This window comes from Pteropus medius, unplaced genomic scaffold (assembly GCF_902729225.1).
Source record: "Pteropus medius unplaced genomic scaffold, Ma_sr-lr_union100, whole genome shotgun sequence".
Lineage (NCBI taxonomy): Eukaryota > Metazoa > Chordata > Mammalia > Chiroptera > Pteropodidae > Pteropus > Pteropus medius.
Genome location: NW_024354875.1, coordinates 39,773,836 through 39,795,007, shown reverse-complemented (window position 1 = coordinate 39,795,007; position 21,172 = coordinate 39,773,836). Strand labels below are relative to the sequence as shown.

At 37.0% G+C, this 21,172-nt stretch overlaps 1 protein-coding gene across 3 annotated transcripts in view; it reads right to left on the bottom strand.

The window, feature by feature from the left end:
- ITPRID2 (ITPR interacting domain containing 2) overlaps nucleotides 1-19,847 on the bottom strand; it is a 38,642-nt gene extending 18,795 nt beyond the window's left edge. Inside the window, exons 1-8 of one of the 3 annotated variants that reach the window (XM_039855960.1) lie at nucleotides 19,372-19,847; nucleotides 18,966-19,011; nucleotides 15,788-15,837; nucleotides 14,901-14,957; nucleotides 12,660-12,699; nucleotides 12,475-12,573; nucleotides 11,085-11,293; nucleotides 9,240-9,931 (exon numbers count right to left, since the gene is read on the bottom strand). In XM_039855960.1, the coding sequence (XP_039711894.1) occupies nucleotides 9,240-9,931; nucleotides 11,085-11,293; nucleotides 12,475-12,573; nucleotides 12,660-12,699; nucleotides 14,901-14,957; nucleotides 15,788-15,837; nucleotides 18,966-19,011; nucleotides 19,372-19,582 (1,404 nt within the window). In that variant the 5' untranslated portion in view covers nucleotides 19,583-19,847. The remainder of the gene's footprint in view (nucleotides 1-9,239; nucleotides 9,932-11,084; nucleotides 11,294-12,474; nucleotides 12,574-12,659; nucleotides 12,700-14,900; nucleotides 14,958-15,787; nucleotides 15,838-18,965; nucleotides 19,012-19,371) is intronic. The other 2 variants (XM_039855959.1, XM_039855958.1) reach the window with 2 other exon arrangements.
- Nucleotides 19,848-21,172: the final 1,325 nt, after the last annotated feature.

Here is a 21,172-nt window from a genome sequence, read left to right as displayed (position 1 = left end):
GTTTCAAGTGTAAAGTCCAAAGAGAAATGCTAATCAACTCACTTCAGCAGACCATGGTTGATACATAGCTGAGGCAAATACAAAGCCTGCATCTTTGAAAAATGACACATTCATGCTCCCATTGCAAAATTCTATAAAATCCCAGACTTTCAGGTATCACAATCACTCATATGTGACTTCTAGTCAAGATTACCAAGTAGAGGTAAGCACTGCTCACCTCATCCCACAACTACATCAAAATTACAACTAAACTACATAATAACCATGGAGAACTGCCTGAAGTCTAGCTGGACAGAAGTCCTATAACTAAGGATATACAGAAGAGGCCACGTTGAGACTGGTAGATGGGGCAGACACAAGAAATAGGCTGGTCCCAAAACCATGTGTGGTGGTTAAAAATTGAGAGGAATATCTCAGCTGCTGCAAAGATCTTCCCTAAGGAGCTGGTAGTCCCAGCCCCTCAACCAGGCTCCCCAGCCCAGGGTTCCTGTTAAAGCGCCTGAGCATGGACTTACTTGCATAGAATCACTCATATGTGATTAGCATTTCTCTTTGGACCTTACATTTTGGACCTCGCTCTGAGTTCCAGTGCTGGTGTAGCAGCTCAAAAGGGGCCAGAGACACATAGGTAGGAAGTAAATCATCTGGCTTCAGGGTAAGTGCTGGAAGGGCAGCTTTCTCCCATACAGAAGTTCTGGGATAATCCATTATTCCTTTGTTAAGCCCTTCCCCCATCACCCAGCTTGCACGCAAGGGGGGCACCATATCCGAGTCTCCATCAACCTAGCTAACATCATTGGCCCTGCCCTGGGGACTCCCTGACACCCCACCCCACCAAACCTGTGGGCCCACTCAAGCCGCTTCCAGTGGCTTTTCTATATAAATGGCTTGTCTTGGCTCATTCTGTGAGCTTTCCTAAAATCTCTCAAAGGTGCATAAACCCCAAACAAGCAGCATCTAGCCTCAGTGTCTCCCATACCTCTTGCTAAGCAGCCCAAGCCTGGCACTAGTAGCAGCCAGTCTCATTTTGCAGCTTAGCCTTTCTCAGGCACCTCCAAGCCCAGTACAGGTGGCAACCATCTGCAGATCACTCTGTAACTCATACCAAGTGGCCCCAGGCAGGGCAGAGGCAGTGGCTAACCTCGCCCTGCACCAGAACCCCTCCCAAGAAGCCCCAGAAACAACACACAACCAGTGGCCAGCTTCAGACCACAGCAGAGCATGACCCAACCACCTCCACAAATGACACACCCAAAGGGCATACTCGGCAAGCACAAGAGCTCCACTAAAGCGAATCCTTCCCTGTAGGGTCAGCCCCGGAGCAACAGCTCTTCCACTGTAGTCATAGCCAGTCCACACAATCAATCGGCCCAAGGATCAACCCCTCTCAATGATGTGCAAACAGCTATCAAAGCTCAACTATAACAGAAGGAGACACACAACAGACACATCTGGAGCACCTGGTTCAGGTGACCAGGGAAACTGAGCCACTGGGTTCCACAAGACACTTACTACATAAGGCCACTCAACCAAGATCAGAAGATGGAGCAGTGCTATCTAATACACAGAAACAAACACAGAGGTGCAACCAAAATGAGGAGACAAAGAGATATGTTCTAAACGAAAGAAAAGGACAAAACTCCAAAAAAGGACTAAACTAAATAGAGACAATCAATCTACCAGATGCAGAGGTCAAACACTGTTTATAAGGAAGCTCAACAATCTCAGTGAGAACTTCAACAAAGACAGAGAAAACATAAAAATGAACCAGTCGGAAATGAGGAATGCAATGACTGAAAGAATACACTAGAGAGAATCAAGTCGAAGAATCAAGTTGGAAGATAAGGTGGCAGAAAACACCCAATCAGAACAGCAAAAAGAATCCCAAGTGAGGATAGTTTAAGAAACCTCTGGAACAACATCACGCGTACTAACATTTGCATCATAGGGGTACCAGAGGAGAGGACAGATTGATTTAAAACTTATCTGAAGAAATGATGACTGAAAACTTCCCTAACCTGGTAAAGGATATAGACATACAAGTCCAAGAAGCACAGAGTCCCAAACAAGATGAATCCGAAGTGGCCCATGCCAAGACACATCATAATTAAAATGTCAAAGGTAAAAGACAGAGAGAGAAAAGCAAGGACCCACAACAGAGATTACTATACCCAGCAAACCTATCATTTAGAATCTAGGGGCAGATAAAGAGCTTCCCAGACAAGAAAAAGCTAGAGTTCATCCCACCAAACCAGTACTACAAGAAATGTTAGAGAGACTTAAGGGGGAAAAAAAACATAAATATGAATAATTAAATGGCAATGCATAACTATCAATAATCACTGTAAATGTAAATGGATTAAATGTTCTAATCAAGACACAGGGGAGCTGAACGGATAAGAAAAAAGACCCCTACATATTCTGCCTACAAGATACTTCAGATTGAAAGACACACACAGACTGAAAGTGAAAGGATGGGAAAATATATTTCATAAAAATGGAAACAAACAAAAAAAGAAGCTGGAGTAGCAATACTTATACCAGATAAAATACCCTTTACAACAAAGGCTATAACAAGACACAAAGAAGGACCTAGCAATTCCACTTCTGAGTGCTCATCTGAAAAAACCTAAAGCACTAATTAGAAAAGACATGTGCATCCATACATTCATTGCAGCGTTATTTACAATAGGCAAGATACGGAAGCGACCTAAGTGTCCACCAAAAGGTGAATGGATAAAGTGATACAAATATACAATGGAATATTACTCAGCCATAAAAGATATCTTGCCATCTGCAACAATGTGAATGGATCTAGAGGGTATTATGCCAAATGAAATAAGTCAGAGAAGGACAAATGCCATGATTTCACTTACATGTGGAATCTAAAAAACAAAATAAATGAACAAACAAAACACAAACACTCATAGATACAAAGAACAAACTGATGGTTGCCAGATGGGAGGGAGGTTGGGAGGAAGGGTGGAAAAGGGGGAGGAATTAAGAAATACAAATTGGCAGTTGCAAAATAGTCATGGGGATGTAAAGTACAGCACAAGAAATGGAGTCGATAATTCTGTAATAACTATGTAAGGTGTCAAATGGATACTAGATTTATGGGATGATCACTTTATAAATTTTATAAATATCTAATATGTTGTACACCTGAAACTATAATATTTTATATCAACTGTAACTGAAAAACATTTTTCAAAAAGGGCCAGTAATAGAGCTCTGATCATTATAACCTTGCTTTTCCCAATAAAAGCATTGTGATCCCTGCAAAAGAAAAAAAAATCACTCATGTGTAAGACTTTTGTCCTGACATAAATGTTCTTTTAAGACATAACTTGAGAGTTTTAAGTGGAAAAGCAGGTTTCACTACAAGCTAAAATGTTGTAAGATCTTAATCATAAATCCTCCTTGAAACTCTGTTCAAAGACAGTATCTAACCCACAAAAGTTGTCTCTTTACGCTTTTTTCCCAACTGCACAACTATAATTTAAGAATTTAAAGATTCCTTATTCACCATATCCACCTTCCAAATTATCTAACATAACTCACTCTATATTATGATTAAATATTTGACTGGTTGGGGGGTAATAATTCCTAACACTTTACCCTATAATGATTAGTACTTAAAAAATAAATAAAATCTTAGTAAGTGTGGGCGAACTAACCAAACATACGGGATTTCAACTTTGAACAAGTCAGAGTACAAATAGCAAACAGGTTTTAGGTAGAACTCTGATAGTTTTCAGCTATGAATCCATTCAATAAGAAATACACCATAGGAATGAGAGTGGAATGACCAATATGAAAAAAAGCTCAAAGGTTACAGATACTATTACCCAATTTAAAAATTGGCCTGATATGTGTTATCTTTGTTCTAAACAGTTCCATGAATCCAACTTTATGAATCTTTTGAAAACTGAAAGCACACTGGCCATTTAAAATCATCACCTATAAATTATATGTAAAATAGTTTCTACTCTCGTTATTACTGGAACTTTATATTCTTCAAAGCAGCAGACATAAGTTCAACAGGAAAACCATTGTTTTGTGTGCAAGGAAACAAAATGCATTTTCTTTTTATATTCAACAAAGGGTCTATTATTAGTCTCTATTCAGGCCTAGCCTACTTCAAAGAGTTTTCTATAAAGTAAATATCAGACAAACAAGTATAAAAGAAATACAAATGCCTATTTAATTATATTTTAGGAATCTCAATTTAGGCACAGCATCATGATACAACATATTATAACCTCATTTTTAAAATGTAAAATTATCGCATTCTTCTCTTAGATTTATAAAATCAGTCACAAAATAACGACTTTAATTAATATGTATCTTCAGTATACTATCCTTCAAGATGCCTCTCAATAGCAATCTACTCCCTCTCTCCTTTCATTACCAACCCCATAATTGAAAGAAAGGGGCCCTTAAAAAAGACTGGGAGGGTCCTATTTACTAAAAAAAAAACAACTAAAGTCAGGATCCTCTTGCCTACTTACTCAGCAAAATCACTTTATTGAAGAAATAAACAGACATGCTAGTGATAATGGTTGAATTTCATACCTTACTAGATTTTATTAGTAGTCAAAGATGTGCAAAGGAAAGCTGTCATATGGGGTGCACCACAGAAAATTATGACAACAAACATAGAACTTAGATTTACCTATGTGGCATGATTTTCCCTACTCAATGGTTCAATTCCAGGTAGAATTCTGGTCATTTGCTATAGGTTGCCTTTCATTAAATTAACAATAGCTCAATATTAGTAACAGAATTGAGTGATGGATAATGGGTGCTCATTATACTATTTTCTCTATGCTTTGGGTAAGCTTGAAACTTTTCATAAAAATTACCAAAACAGAACAAAACAAAACCTCAGTAAACCGAAATGACAAAATCACTCTGTCTCAGTGTTTTAGGATTTAAATCTGTATGAAAAGAGCTTTAGAGTAACTTGCACATTTGAGTTACTTCATTTAAAAAATGTTTTAATAAAACAAAGACTATACCTTTTTGAATCAATGTCCTGCTACCATGGCAGACACCTACTTTTTTTTTTTTTATCTGTTGTATTTATCTTTTAAGCACAGGACTGTTGTATTGTGCTTTACAGAACAGCAATACGTGGAATGTTCAAACTCAAATAACCCTTCCTTCAGGTTGAAAAAGACCTGTATAGTGGCTTTTTAAAAAAGAAATCAAACCCAAAGCTTTAAAAATTATAACTCTAACTTTTAATCACATCTCAAAAAAATTCAAAAAAAGGCATTATTTTCCCAAATAAGTAGTACAGGACTATGTATCAGATCACATGAATTCTTGTCCAGTGTCTGACTGCATCAACCAGTCTGATCTTTACCAAGTTGTGTGGTGTAGTCAAAAGTAACAGGTTTGTACAAAGTCCTGAATTCAAGTGTTATTCATGCCACTTACTGACTACATGGCTTCAGATAACTATCTGAATTATCTGTGATGATTAACTCTGTTTTCTTAACTGTAAAATAAAGATTGAAATTCCTACCTCACAGGTCCTTAGGATGATCAAATGTTATTCTAAACATTTTGAGTAAAGTAGTAAAGACTGACAACAGATCTCTCTCTGCCATCCTCCAAGAACTCACCTGACTAACTCTCCCTTGCCCCACCCTCAGTAAGGCACTGATATCAAAGGGAACATTACACCCCTCAGAAAGATGATGGAGAACCACTGCTGCAAGTAACATCAAATGTTAGTTTTTGAAGGAAAATGCTTCCTCATCTGTAAAGGGAGAAAACTGGTAAATAAATTCAAAGATCTCTTTCTGTGCTAGTTTATGATTCTGTAATTAGTTGCAAATTTTTATCTTTAAAAAAGACCTTTCACGTTTTAAACACACACACACACACACACACATATGGTTTACTCTTACTGTCAGGTAAATACTTTTTTTAAAAAAAGCTAACTTACTCCTCTGTTAGATAAATATCACATAAAATTTAGTGGTTAACTGGGCTTTGAAATAAAGACATTGCTGCATATGTCATGTATTAAAAATTCATATTCTACTGCAGACACAATACTGGCCTTCAAAACATATACAGTTAAATTTGAAAGGTCAAAGGGATAACTTAGCTGTCAAGTGTCTGACTGATTTGAGATTATTTTAACTCAGGCCAATAAATAAAAAGAATCCTTAAATTTAATGGTTAAAATAAGTACAATTAAATCCTCACTTAATGTTGAAAATAGGTTCTGTGACTTCAAGCAAAACGATGTATAAAGGAAACTAAATTTACCATAGGCTATTTGAAATAAACAAGTTCCTATAGCATCTCATCAACATTATAAGAAAATGAGGCTGAATGAAAGGATGTTAATTGAAGACCCGCTGTAAAGAACTACATTAGTCAAATCAACGATCAGTGTAAAGACAGGATTAGAAATACTTGTTAAAACTTCAGTAGCTTAAAAAAGTTATGTTTACTTCCAATAATATCTGTATTTGAATATAAATTCATTTATAAAGTGAGGAGACACAGAACAACCTACTTACAGAAACAGACAGATAAAAGTTTTCCTTCTTCTAAGTATTTTTCCTTTATACCTAAAAGATGAACAATTGCCTATTGAATGGGATAACTTTGGTTTAACTGTAAATCATTCATACTACTAATCTATGGCTCTAGAGAGTTACTATGATGTAGTCATTCAAAATAAACCATTTCAAGAACACAAGAATTATCTAGGAAGTCATTTAAGAATTAGAAAACTGAAAAATATAGAATTTTACAAGTTTTAGACACCCTGAGACATTTTAAATAGTCTAGAAGATATTTTTTATACAGCAATCTATTAGTTGAAAATAGTCTCTGGCTTCCCCCACCCCACCCCGGCCTGGGTCATTCTTATCTACTTAACTCTCTTTATAATTAAATATTCTCTCTGTTCTTGGTGACCATCAGATCTCACCTTCTGCCTCAAAGGTATTAGGCATCTTCACACAACAGAGCCAGGTCTGCAACATTTTCTCCTACCCAGATACCCAAAGCAGTTGGCAGTCATTTAATCCACTTGAGTACTGGCTTACTGAGAGACAAGAGTGAGCTCTAACTTATATTTATTCACTGTTTTTACAGGAAGAAAGTTCCCAATAAGAATCAAACCTCAAGGGAAATGAGTCCAAAAGAAAAATAGTAACAACACTTTGAATGGGATCTAAAAGTCTGCTTCAATAAGATTGTTCTCTTCATTTGTCAGTATGATTCAAATCATGCTTGGGAGGAGAGGAAATTAAAGAAACGTATTATTTCCCTTCTTTTATCCATTGTTCTACAAGCTCTCTTTAAAGTTCCCAAAGGGATAAAAACAGAATTCTAGTAGGTTTTTATCCATATTTCAAATATATCTGGAGAATAAGGATTCGTTATCTTTAAAATTCCCCATATTTACAATGTAACTATGGTTGACCATACATTTTTTCCCCAAACAATATATTCCATTATTCTTCAACCACCAATGCCTATGATCTTGTACTTCAAAAAAAAATGTTCACCTGAATGTCACATTTTCTTTTCATTAACTACTTTTGCCAGCAGAGGGGGCAATAAAAAGCCCAGTCTATCATTAAAGGTTAACTTGCTGCCAAAGTGCATCTATCTAACACTTTACAAACATTTTTAAGATCTTTTTTTGTAGATGGTGTCAATATTTTTTTTTAAACTGCAACTTAGAATTCAGGAATTCTAGAAATTAATAAGCAACATGAAAGTGTCTTCTGTGTCACCAATATCAGATTTGCAAGTGTCTAACATAATCTGTTCAAATTTTTATACTCTATTGTATTAGAACAAGGAAACTATCATATCTAATTATCATTGAAAAAGGGCCCTAATGGAAGGCAAAAGTTATACTTTAACCATGAGTGCTAGGACAAGTTTAGATTAAAACAAAGTCAAAAAAAATCAAACAAGAAAATAAAACAAAAAGGGGTTTTAATTAAAATAGTCATTTTCTGAAGTCATAATAAATTATATTAGGTATTAAAGAGCATAAATATAAACTATATAAAAAATAAAGCTTACCAAAAATGTAAAATATTTCAAAGGACTGCTCCTGCTCTTTTTTTTGTCAGAATCAAAGTACACGAAGACCACCAAAAAAGGTAAAAAACTACATCAGCAACTGAAATTTTGTAACAAGTGAAAAATTGTCACTAATGATACACATTCGCCTAAGAGGATATTTATGTGCAGAATCAATTATCCTATTTTCCAATTCCCTAAAATAATGACATATGATTCTAAAACTGTGAGCCACAGCTAAAACTATTGTTATAAATGTTAAAAAGAAAAATTGCACATTTATATAATTTATAGCCACAATTCTTCAGCAGTACACATATGCCTGTTTCCTCATGTGTAAAATGAGACCACCATGGTGGCCTGCCTCAGACTGAGAAACAAATATACTACAAGGGGCTAGCACAGTGCCTGACACAAAGTAGGTGCTTGATAAACTTACTTCTCACCCCAAGCTATACGGCTCTGACTCATAAGAGTCAGCTCCTACTATTCAAAAGCAGCTTTAGCTGAACCTCATCAAAATTATTTTTATCTTGTCCAATTAGCAGGAACAGCACTAAAAAAAAAAAAAAAAAAAAAAGTAACGCCATTGTTCTTCTGGACTTGCAGAAATCCTACTCAGTGGCCTAATGTCCTTTCCCGAGGTTCTCTATCCTCCCCTTTCAGGTACCTTATCTTTCTAGTCCCACTACCAAACCCATCCTCAAAGTCTCTTCACACTTATCCTTTCCACTGAGACACATTAATAAAACCTTGCCCCAAGGCACATAGCAATTTGGTGACAAAAACAGAACTCAAACTCATTTGATTTCAAAGTCTGTGTTTTTAACTATTATGCAATATTAATATGAATTTGAATATTATCTCTCAGGCTTTCTCAGGGCATCAAAATCTTAAACAGAAAGACAAGTGGGTTAAAGTTTAAGTAATGCATCAGCAGTGGATGACACAGGATCTAGAGGAGTGAATGAACTGTACCATTATCCTGATTTACACAGTCCTGTAACTAACCACTTCTTGATTTGTGAAATACAAAACAAAAATGTAAAAGTCAAAATTAGGTTGATTTTTTCTAGTATAAATCTATTAGCCACCTTTCATTTGAAAAATTTTTTATGTGTTTCTAATTCACTATTTGAAACAAGTCTCAGTAATTTACCTACCTCTTCCATTTCAAAGGAGTCCTTCTGCTGTGCCATTATATTTCTTATGGATGGGATTGTCAGCGGTGCACATGGCTCTTTTTCAGCTGTGGACATATGGATCTTTTTCACTTCCATGCTATTTTCCAGCTCACTGTGGCTAGACATGTGGAAATTGCTACCTATATCAGATTCTCTAATACCAAATTCCTCCCCTAGTTTATCCTGACTTTGAGTTTCTTTACTTTGTTCACTTTCAGTTTCTTGGTTAAAATTACTGTTTGCTTCATCAGAGAGTCCACCAACGTCAGCATTCTCCATAATAGTTGCTGAACTATCTGATGCTTCTTCTTTAACTGTAGCCAACATAGAAAATGAGTCTTTTACAATTTGTTGAGATTTTTGATCATTTTTATTGCCACTTTCTTCACTCACTGACACATTCAGAAGCTTTCCTTTTTCAATTGCTGGATAAGCAGTACCACCTTCTCCTTTCTCTGTTTTATCAACACATAAATTTAGTTTTGATAGTGTTTTTATTAAGCGATTTGCAGTGTTACTTCGGGTTAAAGGTGGAGGTGAGTCTGTCTCCTTATTAGAGGTCACTGAGGACATACTTCCAATTCTCTGCAGGGGAGTCCCAGAGACTTGTGAATATAAAGAAGAAAATGCATTGGCCACAGTAGTAAGCACTTCAATTTGACGAAAACGGCCTACAAAAAAAAAAAAAAAGCATTAATTGTATGTACATCTACATATATATATATATTAATCCTTTACTACTGTTCAGAAGTCCAGCATGTGAATTTTGATCACAAAGACTATGAATCCAGATTTTTTTCCCCCTAACACTTAAAACTTCTCTACATTTACTGTGGAGAGGGAGGAAGTTTTTTTATTCTAAGCATTAGAATTTATGTTTTTAAAAATCATAAAGAAGCACAAGGTCTGATGGTAACACTGGATATAACAGAAAGGGCTAGGTATTGATCTACAGCTGTGATTTTGTTTTTAGGTCTTGGACTCCACTAAGACTCTCCTAAATGTTCTCCTAATAAAGTATATATATTTATACGTTATTGGGGTATAGGTTATAGATCTCTTAAAACTAATCCAAGAACCACATAAAGGTCTCATTATTGGAACTTCTGATCAATAGAGAAAAATACGCAAAGACATAATACGACAGGGTGGCTCCACAGTGTAGTGGTTCGCAAGTCTGCTTTACACGCAGAAGGTTCTGGGTTCGCGCCCCAAGTGGAGTCACAGACCATACCCCTGGTGTGCCAGGCCCCCCGAGTGCATGCTGCAAGAGTGTGGGACAAGATGCCCTGCCTTCAGAGATCCAGTTCTTAAGGGGAAATGGCAACATCCATAGGTCAGAGGTGGAAGTGGGAATGGGGGGGTATGAATTAAAGAGGGGGGAAAAAAAGATATAATATGAATAAAAATCACCAAAATAGCCATTCTTTTAGATTTACAAAAAGCACCTGAAACTGACTTTATTTAGTGGCAATAAGGCCCATCTTCTACTTCTTTCCTTCTTGAACAAAAGCAATCTAGAGCTAAGTATAAGCCTAAAGTTCTACTTATAAGTTCCTCTCTTTAAGTTACATTCTAAAAGGTAACAAGTGTTGTTCTGCAAAGTAGCATTTAAATAAGTCAAGAACTGGGGAAAGGGGAAAGAATAGGTAAATTAACTTCTATAAACAGAATAAAAATTCAGAATAAAACAGTTATTGTGTTATCCTCAATAATTTAATTTCCAGTGCTATCTCTAGAAATTAGTAAAACTTTAAAAATAAGACTATCTTGCTGTAGATGCTATTAATTTAAAAATAATATGCTAATATTTAAAAACCTTACTTGTTAAAGCATAATTTGGGTTTTCTACTTCCATCCGCTGCATTTGAGCACTCAAAAATACTTTAATATCTATCCCTCTGGCAAATGATGATGAATTAAAAAATCTAGAAGGAATTTTAGAAGCAATATCTGGTTCATCTCGTCCAAATCCAAGATTATAAAGAATTTCTTCAGGATCTTCCTCATAAAGTTCCAACAATTCTGAAACACTACAAAAAAAAAAAAAAGAAACATCAAGACATAAAGTGTATAGCCTACACTATAAATGAATTCATATTCCTGCTTTCCTATGATTAAAATCTTTTTCTACAGCTTAAACCATTATTTATTTTAGCATCTTTATACACTGTACACTAAATGTGATAACCCCTTTAAAAAAAGGGTCCATTCTCTCTAGCTGCTAGTATTGGGAAAAAGAGCTAAGAACTCAGTAAGAGATTCTCTAAGAGATTCCTCACCTTATTTATTTATTTTTTTCATTTTAAGAGATTCCCAGTAAAGCAGCTAAAATAATTAGAAGATGAGGAAGAATAATAAAAAGATTAAAGAAGAAACAAAAAGGGAAAACACACTAGGTAGTTGGTAGAACTTTGGTACCAAGGGGCATTCTGGAGAACTTGAGATTTTCTGCTATCTTTGGCTGTTCTAGAAGAGGCAATACAGGTAACAATCTGATCTGAGAAAAGTAAAGGAAGAGATTACTTTCAACTTTTCTCTAACCACTTCCACTCAGGAAATGGGAGGAGTAAGGTAAGTCTAGGTAAGACAAAGGTAGCTTATTCTAATTCTATTGAGAACTGAACATTCGTTATCCCTTCTCTCTCATACCACTGATAATCCAAGCTGAGATTCACTGAGGAAAATATGACTGTTAAAGATAGACTTGAACAAAAGGAAATTTTAATGTTTCAGAAAAAATGCCCAGACTCCAACAAAATTCGGAGTAACAGTTTAAACTGGTTACAGAGACATACACATATATTTACTTATTTTAATATGTGTTTTAAAGATCCTCAATCTATGCTTAAACATCAAGCTTTAAATTAGAAAGGTTTATGCTGATTTTTATGTCAAAGTAACTCACGACCCTAACAGAATAACGAATTTTGAAAGTGGAAGTTATTCCACTAAGTAGTTGCTCTTTGAAGTGGTTGATAGGGCTCAAAATACTCATCAATGAATTCTAGCAGCATTATAAACAGACTTGTTGCTTTTTATTTAATCTTAATTCTAAAAAAAGCAGTAGCTCCTGTCAGTTATGCTGAACAATGAAACACTATGGATTCCTTTTGCTTTCACACTATCAAGCCAAATCTAAGTTTGAAAGGTGGTAAAAATGTAGATCATCTACAAAACAATGTAACTGCAGCATAATTTCATAATAATTTACCTTGAGACTGTCCCACTACTTTTCCCAGATCCAGTGGAATTCATACTTCTCCCTTTCTGATGAAACTGTAGTCTTCTCTCTTTGGCCAAGATATTAGTGCTTTGAACAAAATTAGATTATATAAAATCTTATTTTCATAAATGTTCTTCTTTTTTAAAAAGGAAGAAACAAAGACAGTTACATACCAGTTTTCAATTTGAGCATCAGTTTCATTGAGGTGGTTGGCTATAGATAAAAAGAATGTGGAGTATGACTGTTAGACAGTAACTACTGTGACACAATCATCAAGAAAGCAAATTACCCACAATGTTATTGCTAAATGCCTAATATGCCAGACTCTTGTCTTTACATTAAATTTGCATCACTGAAAGTAATATACAGATCGACATGAATAGAACCAGTAGCTTTTGGAGGGTTGTTTCTCGGAGACAGCAATGGAAAACTACTTCTAATAAATGTTTAAAAGACATATAGATAACCAATTAAACTTCTTTAACAGTTTACAAATAAGTAAGAAGATGTATAGTATATGTGGTTCTATTTAAGTTTAAAAGCTATTAATAAACAATACCATAAAAACAAAACATGACAGCATTATTTAAGTGTGGCAAAAGTATGCATCAATTTCTAACATGATTTTTTTTAAGGCTGAATATTTACAACCACTTTTTAATGCATGCACTTGGAAAATTTCTACTCATTTCAACGTCTTCTTTTAAAAATTGCCTTTCAAGTTTATCCCAAACTTACGAGATCTAAACAGATAAATGTTGGTAATGTTTAGAGTGAGTTAAATTTACTGCATTTAACTTTAATAAACAAACAAAGGGTGAAATTAATTTAAAACATCTATTTCAGCACACCAGATTTTTTTTTCATTTCTGATTTGCCAAGTCACAGTAATTTCTTGTTTATTTGTACACCAACCAGAAAGATCCCTAACACACAGCAACTCAATATAGTTAATGAATGAAAATAATTTTGACATAATTTTCATTAAAACATAACAAACAGCTCCACTCTTCTCTGGGACTCCCTTTTAGGGTCTAGTCTCCAACAAAATCATTCAATATGGATGAACAGACAGACATAGCACAGAAGATGTTTCAGAGCAGTGAAAATATGCTCTAAGATATCATAATCATGGATATTTATCATTATACATTTGTCCAAACCCATAGAATGTATAAGACCAAGACTGAATCCTAAACTATGAATTTAGGGTAATTAGCTTCACTGTAGATTCACCAATTGTAATAAATGTACCACTCTAGTGGAGATTTTGATAATGGGTGAGGCTATACATAATGTGGGCAGAAAGTACATGAGAAATCTCTGTACCGTCTCAATTTTTTTGTGAACCTAAAATTGCTCTAAAAATAGTCTTAAAAAATAATTCCATATTGCAAAACTACTCAGACATCACAATGTTCTTTACAGTAATACTGAAATGCATTTAAAAGGGGGTTGGCAACATAAACTGTATTGACTGGAAAGCAGCAACTATAAGCTCCTTATACAGAGTTTATTCCTTGAAAGCATATTAACAGTATTAATAAAAACTAATATAATCTAGACTTTTCAATGTTTACTAGAAGGTTCTAAATCATACAGACTGACTTAAACAAAAGACCATGTATACTAAATTTAGTGGATAAATTCACTATTCATCAAATTACAATTTAAAGATTTAATAAAACCCTTAATTCTTTTTTTATAAAAAGCATACCGTATTAATAACCCAGTTACACAGTTACCAATAATCTTAAAATACCAGTAAAATAATAAAATAATAACAAATTCTTAATTTTACATTGTGGAAAGCATTATTATGAATCTACAGGAAACGATTACATAATTTATGAAAATTAACACAGAACAATACACCTTTAAAATATTAATGCAGTCTGGAACAGATATCAGGATAGTTATTTCCAATGAAATTCTAGTTACTCTATTTTGTCTTTAGCTTTAATCTAAAAATCTGGAAAAAGAGGAAGGGGAAAGACAGGAGATACTTGAATGCAAAGAGAAAGACAAGCTGAAGCTGTAAGTCTGACATAAGGCTACCTCATACTAAAAATGTTTCAATTTAGTTTTCTCATGTATAAATATTTGAGTTTCCTTCCTTCTGTGGGATAATTCTTCCCTCAGTTATATCACCATTGTGTGCCCCCAAACAGTTCAAGCCTTTAAGTATTTAAGACCAAGGAAGACATATGGACATTCACAACAGTTTTTCAGAGCCATTCCCTATGTATCTGACAGGCTCTGACGAGACTAACATGTAAAAGATCCTGTATGTGTCTCAGCCATTTTCAAGACCTTTAAATTTAGCTGGGGATCTTCAACTTGAAAGCATTCAACATTCTTTTTAAAAAAATTTTAAAACTACATGAAAATACAGTTCTTCCAAACAAACGTACCTTCAGCACCCAGTGACAGATCATCTTCAAAACTTCCTCCATTTCTCACAAGCACACCTGAAAGAAACATTAGAAGATTCATCCTGGTGTTCTGCTCCTCCTGATCCTCATGTGAAATCACTGTCTTAGTAAAACAAATTGACCAAACAAATATAAGCGACGATAAAGTGTTTCAGACCCAAATGCCTTCAGAAATTATTCTGATTACATAATTTAAAGAAGCAAGTACAAACTTTTACTTTATCATAAAGACACCATTACTTCCTGCCAGGAAAAGTTCTTAGAAGCCAATCTACAGGCTATTTAATACTTACACCTTTGAAGATATTCAATTAGATAACGTGTTTTACCCAAGAGTTTCATGGAAAACCAGATCCTGGAGCAATCGTTCCTTTTACACCCCTTGTATTAAGTCAGAAGCTCCAGCTAGATTTTCCTGATGCTGTAAATGTTTTTTATATGCCTTGCCACTACCTGCACATTCTTGTTGTACTTTGAACTTTAGAATTCTGTCTTGCGCAGGTGGTAAAATTTCAGGTGTGGCAATTTCAGTTAATGTAAGCAAAGAAATGCACTAAAGCTGATCTAGTTCACTTAATATATATTTTCCTTATATTCACATATTAGTCTTTATAATATCTTTATCTAGATAATAAAAATATGAGTTTTTTGGAAAACTCATATTGTGGAAAGGTTTGGTAATTTGCTTAAACTCACCAGTTTTAAAGTTTACTAACAAGGTTTCTCCCTTTTCGCTTCTATCTTAGAACAACATATTTTAAACATAAACATCACTTTTATAATTCATATATATACACTTTCACTCAAAGGACAAATGAAGCAGGACCCTCATAGAGAACAGATTTAGAAAAGCAACTTTCTCTTACCCTTGAGTGTACTACTGCTTTGCTCATCCAGTGAGGCTCCCAAAGGGGTACTGAAACCAGATAAACATATAAAACTTAGTCTTGAAAAGCTGTCTGGAGAGCTGTCATTGCACAGCCTTACACTTAAAGGGTTATAGCTAAGCAAGCTTCTAATCATGGTTTAACTCTCCTCCCAAACACACAAGTGGATTACATAAGTAATGTGCTACTAAGCAAATACCTATGTCAAATCAGTTTACCAGGAATAATCTGCCAGCAATTAAGAGCTAGAAAGGCAATTACAACCACTATGAATAGGCATTTTCTTTACAAAAACAGAAAAAAGAGAATCACAATGAAAATGTCTGCTTCCCTCAATCCTCTCCCTAGAAACAGAATTAAAAGGAAACAATTCTTTACCTTAATTATAAAGTCATTGCCTAGTTAAAATAAAGCTCAAGAGTTTACTTAAACCTCATCTGTTAAATCTATCACTAGCATTTTAGAGCTCGACTCAACACCGCCCTTACCCCAACTATCTTTTTTTGATATAAATGGAGATGAAGATTTATTTTCTGCTTTTAAATTGAAAAATACATATATTTTTCATTTAACTCTAAAAATTACTAAAAAGCTGGCTGGAGAATCAACTTTAAGAACTAGCCATTACTAAAATTCTTTCACATTCTTGTAGTTCAAACACAGATAATTTAGAAATTTTTAAAATGTGAAAATGATTTTCATTTTTAAAACTACATTAAAGAAACAGATTGTTTTATTTCCACAGTTCTATTTTGTGATACAAAACCTTCCTAACAATCTATACCTTTTAAAAATTCACATCGATATATAGGATCAACATAAAAAATGTCAGTTTCAAATAAATACTATTGAAATGTCAATTAAATGTTCACTTTCTGCAAACAAATACACAAGCAATGTCAGTTCTTTGAAAATTAGTGTTTCAATACGTAAAAGAATCACAAGCAACTACCATAAAATATTAATAAAACTTTGGAGTTAAGTTTTTACATATATTTAATAAAATTCTAATTTATGCCTTCAAAAAAGTCATTCTCCTTCCCGACTGCTACTTTCTTAGGACAAAACACTGTATCGCTCCTTGTGCAGATGTCTCCACTGGTCTGTGCACTAATAGAAAGTGGCAAATAAGCAGAATATAATAGGAATTTTCCTTCAAATATAAGTTTCTCACTCTTGTAATTGCTCTTTTCCAAATTCTACCACTCTATCCCTTCTTAGATGGCATTTCAAGCAATGTTTCCACTTAGCCAAAAAGGAAAAAAAAAGGTTATCAAAACAAAGATTCCCTTTAAGAAAAGACAACATGGTATCTTCACTCAGGATATGGACAGCAATAAGTAAATAAAAACTATTTAAAGTTTATTGCCATGACACCTTGAACATGCCCAAGATCGGACGAAGTCTCGGAAGCTAAGCAGGGTCAGGCCTGGTTAGTACTTGGATGGGAAACCACCCAGGAATACCAGGTGCTGTAGGGAGTTTAAAAAAAAAAAAAAAAAGGAAAAAAAAATCACTCCAAATAAAAACTATTTAAGAACTTACCAGGAAAAAAAATGCTGTCTTCTGATCATTTATACATAATGTACAAAGTAGACAGATGCTCAACTCTGGGAAGAGGTTGCCCAAATTGTTATAGAAAAAAATACAGTTGCATATATCCTAGCAGTCTAATTTATGATAATAAAGCCAACATCAAAAGACTGTTTGTTCTAGCTTTCCCAGGCATAGTGAATGCCACTTTTGTATAGAACATGTGCAACTGTAGGGAACAAGAAGGAAACCTATGAAAAAAGGAGCAGCAGACTATAGTAGAATCTGCCTGCGTAAGACAAGATCAGCCACAAAACTGTAATTTTCAGAGATGGTATGTCCTGGTGAATGCTAGCATTTGACTACTGCATTTACTTTAAAAGATGCACTTATTTCCTATCTACTTGATAGGATCTGTTTACTTGATAGGATTAAGGAGATCCAATCTACTGAATAGCTGATATCCTATACAATCTTAATTCCTATACACCATAAAATAAACATAATGTGTTTCTTCTGTTGCTCTTAAACATTTTTTTTGTGTGTATCTTTAGAGAGAAGGTTCATCATATCTCAGAAGGGTCTATGACACTCCAATAAAGGTTAAGGAGTTCTGTAAGAGTGTTCAGAAAGGCTCTAGGCAGTTCATCAAAACAAGACATCAAGAGAGTAGTGGCCGATATTTTATCTACCTTTAGGAAAAAAAAAATAAACTGACATATGAGAATCACTTCTCCCTCCCTTCAAAAAGACTTCCCTAACTCTGGTACTTGAATAAAAGATTTAAGAAAGCCCAAAATGACATGGCAAAAAAATATGTGCAGAAGCAAACACCTTAACCAAAGTTGAAAAGCAGCATTCTTCACTGGAGATTTTACAAGTAGCAAATAAATTAGAAAAAATAATAATAAAAATGTGAAACGAGCACATTTCACTGTATAAGATTTACTTGCAAAATGATTCATCTCCTCTGTACTTTATCAAACATTTTTGTACCAGTTGCCAAAGCATGTAATTAAACAGATTTATGCAGTCAGAATGCCTTCAAAGCTCTATTTCCTTTCTGTGAATTCCAGCGCCATCTGACAAATGCATTTCCAAGAAGTAAACTACAAGAACAAAGTTAGTTTTAATAGCTCTCCAAAGAGAATCAGGGCACACACAAAAAATTAAAGCTCAGTCATTGTACTGTAGTTAAGTAAATTAAACTCATCTAAAACACTTTGAAAGGGAAACGATTTGATACCAGATGCACAGATGTCAAAACAAAAGTAAAATAAAATATTGTGTGAAATGTGAAAATTCTTTCGAATAAAAAAACGAACCAAGCATAATAACATTGCTGATTATCTGTTTTAGATTTCTGATCTCTTACGCTAACATCATGCACGGGAGCTTGAAGTCCTAACAGCTGTAAAGGCAACACGGTCACCAAATAATCAGCGGTCACAGTACTTCCATTTCTAATCGCTTAAAGGAGGAAGCTATCTGCCGGCTCACTTTCCGGTTTATAGTTTGAAACGGCCATGGGACCCACAAGGACAGCGGCCCGAGTCACCGTGCCGGGGCGTCCCATCTGTGTGGATCTCCCTCCGGGACGCGAGCGGCGCCAGCGAGGACTCACCGGCAGTCCTTGAGCCATATCGCGATCTTCTCGTTGGGCACCTTTCCTGCGGGGCAGAACAAGGGGAGAGCTCGTTACCCACCCCAGGAGGACTCCGGAGGCCGCGTAAACCTGGGCACTCCCGCGTTGAGAAAATCGACTGGGGGCAAATGCAGCCTAGGCGGTGTGTCTTAAGGTCCATCTGAAGGGAAACGAGATGGCACTGGGCGGTCTATGTTGACGTTGGAGACGCCTTGCCAAGCGCGCGTGCTTAAAGGTCGTAAGTGTCCCTGTTCTCCTCGGCCCATCAAGCCCGGGAGGCTCTTCCACAACTTCCAGGAGTCGCCCGAGGCGCACGAGACTCCCCCGCCCGCCAGCCCGCACTTCCCCGAGTGCCCCAGCCGCCACAGCCCGGAGGTGCACAGACCTCTCTCCGCGGCCGCCGGCAGCTTCGCGCCCGCGAGGTCCTCCTCGTCGTCCTCGTCCTCGTCCTGCGTCGTCGCTTCTGTGGACAGGTCCTCCGTCTCCGACGCCTGCCAGGACCCGCGGCACTTGGCCCAGGCCTTCCTCCTGCGACTCGCCACTTGCCACTCCAATTCCTCCTCCGTCTCCGCCGACGCCACCAGCGGCCGGTTCATGGCCGCACCCGGGGCTCCGCTGCCCCAGCCGGAGCCTGCGTGAGACAAGGCGGCGGCGGAGACCCCCGCCCCTGCCGTCACCGCCCGGCCGGGCTGGGGGCCCCGGGCAGCCGGAGCAAGAGGAGGAGGAGGAGGAGGAGGAGCAGGAGGAGGAGGAGGAGGGGACGGGAGGGAGGGAAGGAAGGGGAGGGAGGGGGCGGAGGGCCAGCGCTTCACATGAAGCCGGCCGGGCGCGGGAGCGCGAGTGGCCCGAACCAGCGCCGCCGGGAGCGGAGCGCCAGCCGGTCCCAGCTCCCCGCTCCCCCCACCGCCCCCGCTCCCGCTCCCCGCCCCGCGGCCCCCGCCTCCAGCCCGACGCGCCTCGGGCCTGGCCGGCCGCCGCGCGTCTGCGCGCCCCTCCCTCGGCGGCGTCCCACGCCCCCTTCCGGCCGGGGGCGCGCGGGGCGGGGCGCGGCGCGGAGCAGCCGTCCACCTCGCGCGGCCGGCGCAGCGGGAGAGATTTGTTTGCGTTTGTTAGTGAGCATTTCTACCTCTCGACTTTTCCTCTTCCCCCAAATAGAAAAATGTGAGCAGGCCAATTCTCACTAAACGTCCCTCTTCACTGCGTCAAAACAAGTGTCTGCTTGGGCTCGCTCAAAGCTATTTTTCTAGGAGTCCAAAGAATTATGTCCAAGAAACTGTGGCTGAAGATAAAAGAAAGAGGCGCGTAATTGATATTTCTTGTCAAAATGTCAAAATTGGAAAAGGTCAGGCTTCGTGGAGTGCTGCTTTCATGCTTAAGAAAGAGGCTGTGTTATGTATGAAAAGGAATTGAGAAAGAATATTTAATCTGGAAATTATTTTAAAATTTACCTTTCCACGTCCACATTGAAGTTGGACGTGGAAAGGTAAAGTAAAATAGAGCAAGGAATAGCTAGGAAAATGTAGAAACGTGTGCTCGGATTTCAGTGCAACAATATGCTACAAGAAACAAATAATGTCAGGGTTCAGAATGAATTTGAGCATTATCTTTTGTCATTTTAAAAATCTTATTTGCAGAACAATTATAAAATATTCAAAATCAGATACAAACTTCTAATGGTTTACCAGTATCTACAAGATCATATCCAAAATCTAGACTAACTTTCCAAAACCATCTTGATTATCATTCTGGGCCTTATGTATTCTACGAAGTATCTGGGGAGCTGGAACAGTGATAGAGTATCATTGGTTTGAAATTTCACTATTAATCTTTGAATTTTAAAGACAAGCCTTCAAGCGTCCTATAGCAAAATGCGGCTTATAGTTTAACGGTCCTCCAAACTAGGCCTGTAGAAACATTTACAAGAGTGAGGGAAGAGGCACTGGAAGGGCAGGTCAAAAGCCACAGAGAACAAGGTATTCTGTCTTCACAGTTTCATTCAGAGCCAGGATGGACCTCGCCCTACCCATCTCCCAGTTTCAATTCCATCGTCTCCACATGTTATTGTTGACTATATTCTCACCTCTAAGTTCATTCCTGTTCTTTCTGTCCAATGCTTTCATGACCTTTAAGATTCAACTGAGCCAGAAGTTTTCCTCCACTACATCTTTCCACCCCTCCCAGTCACC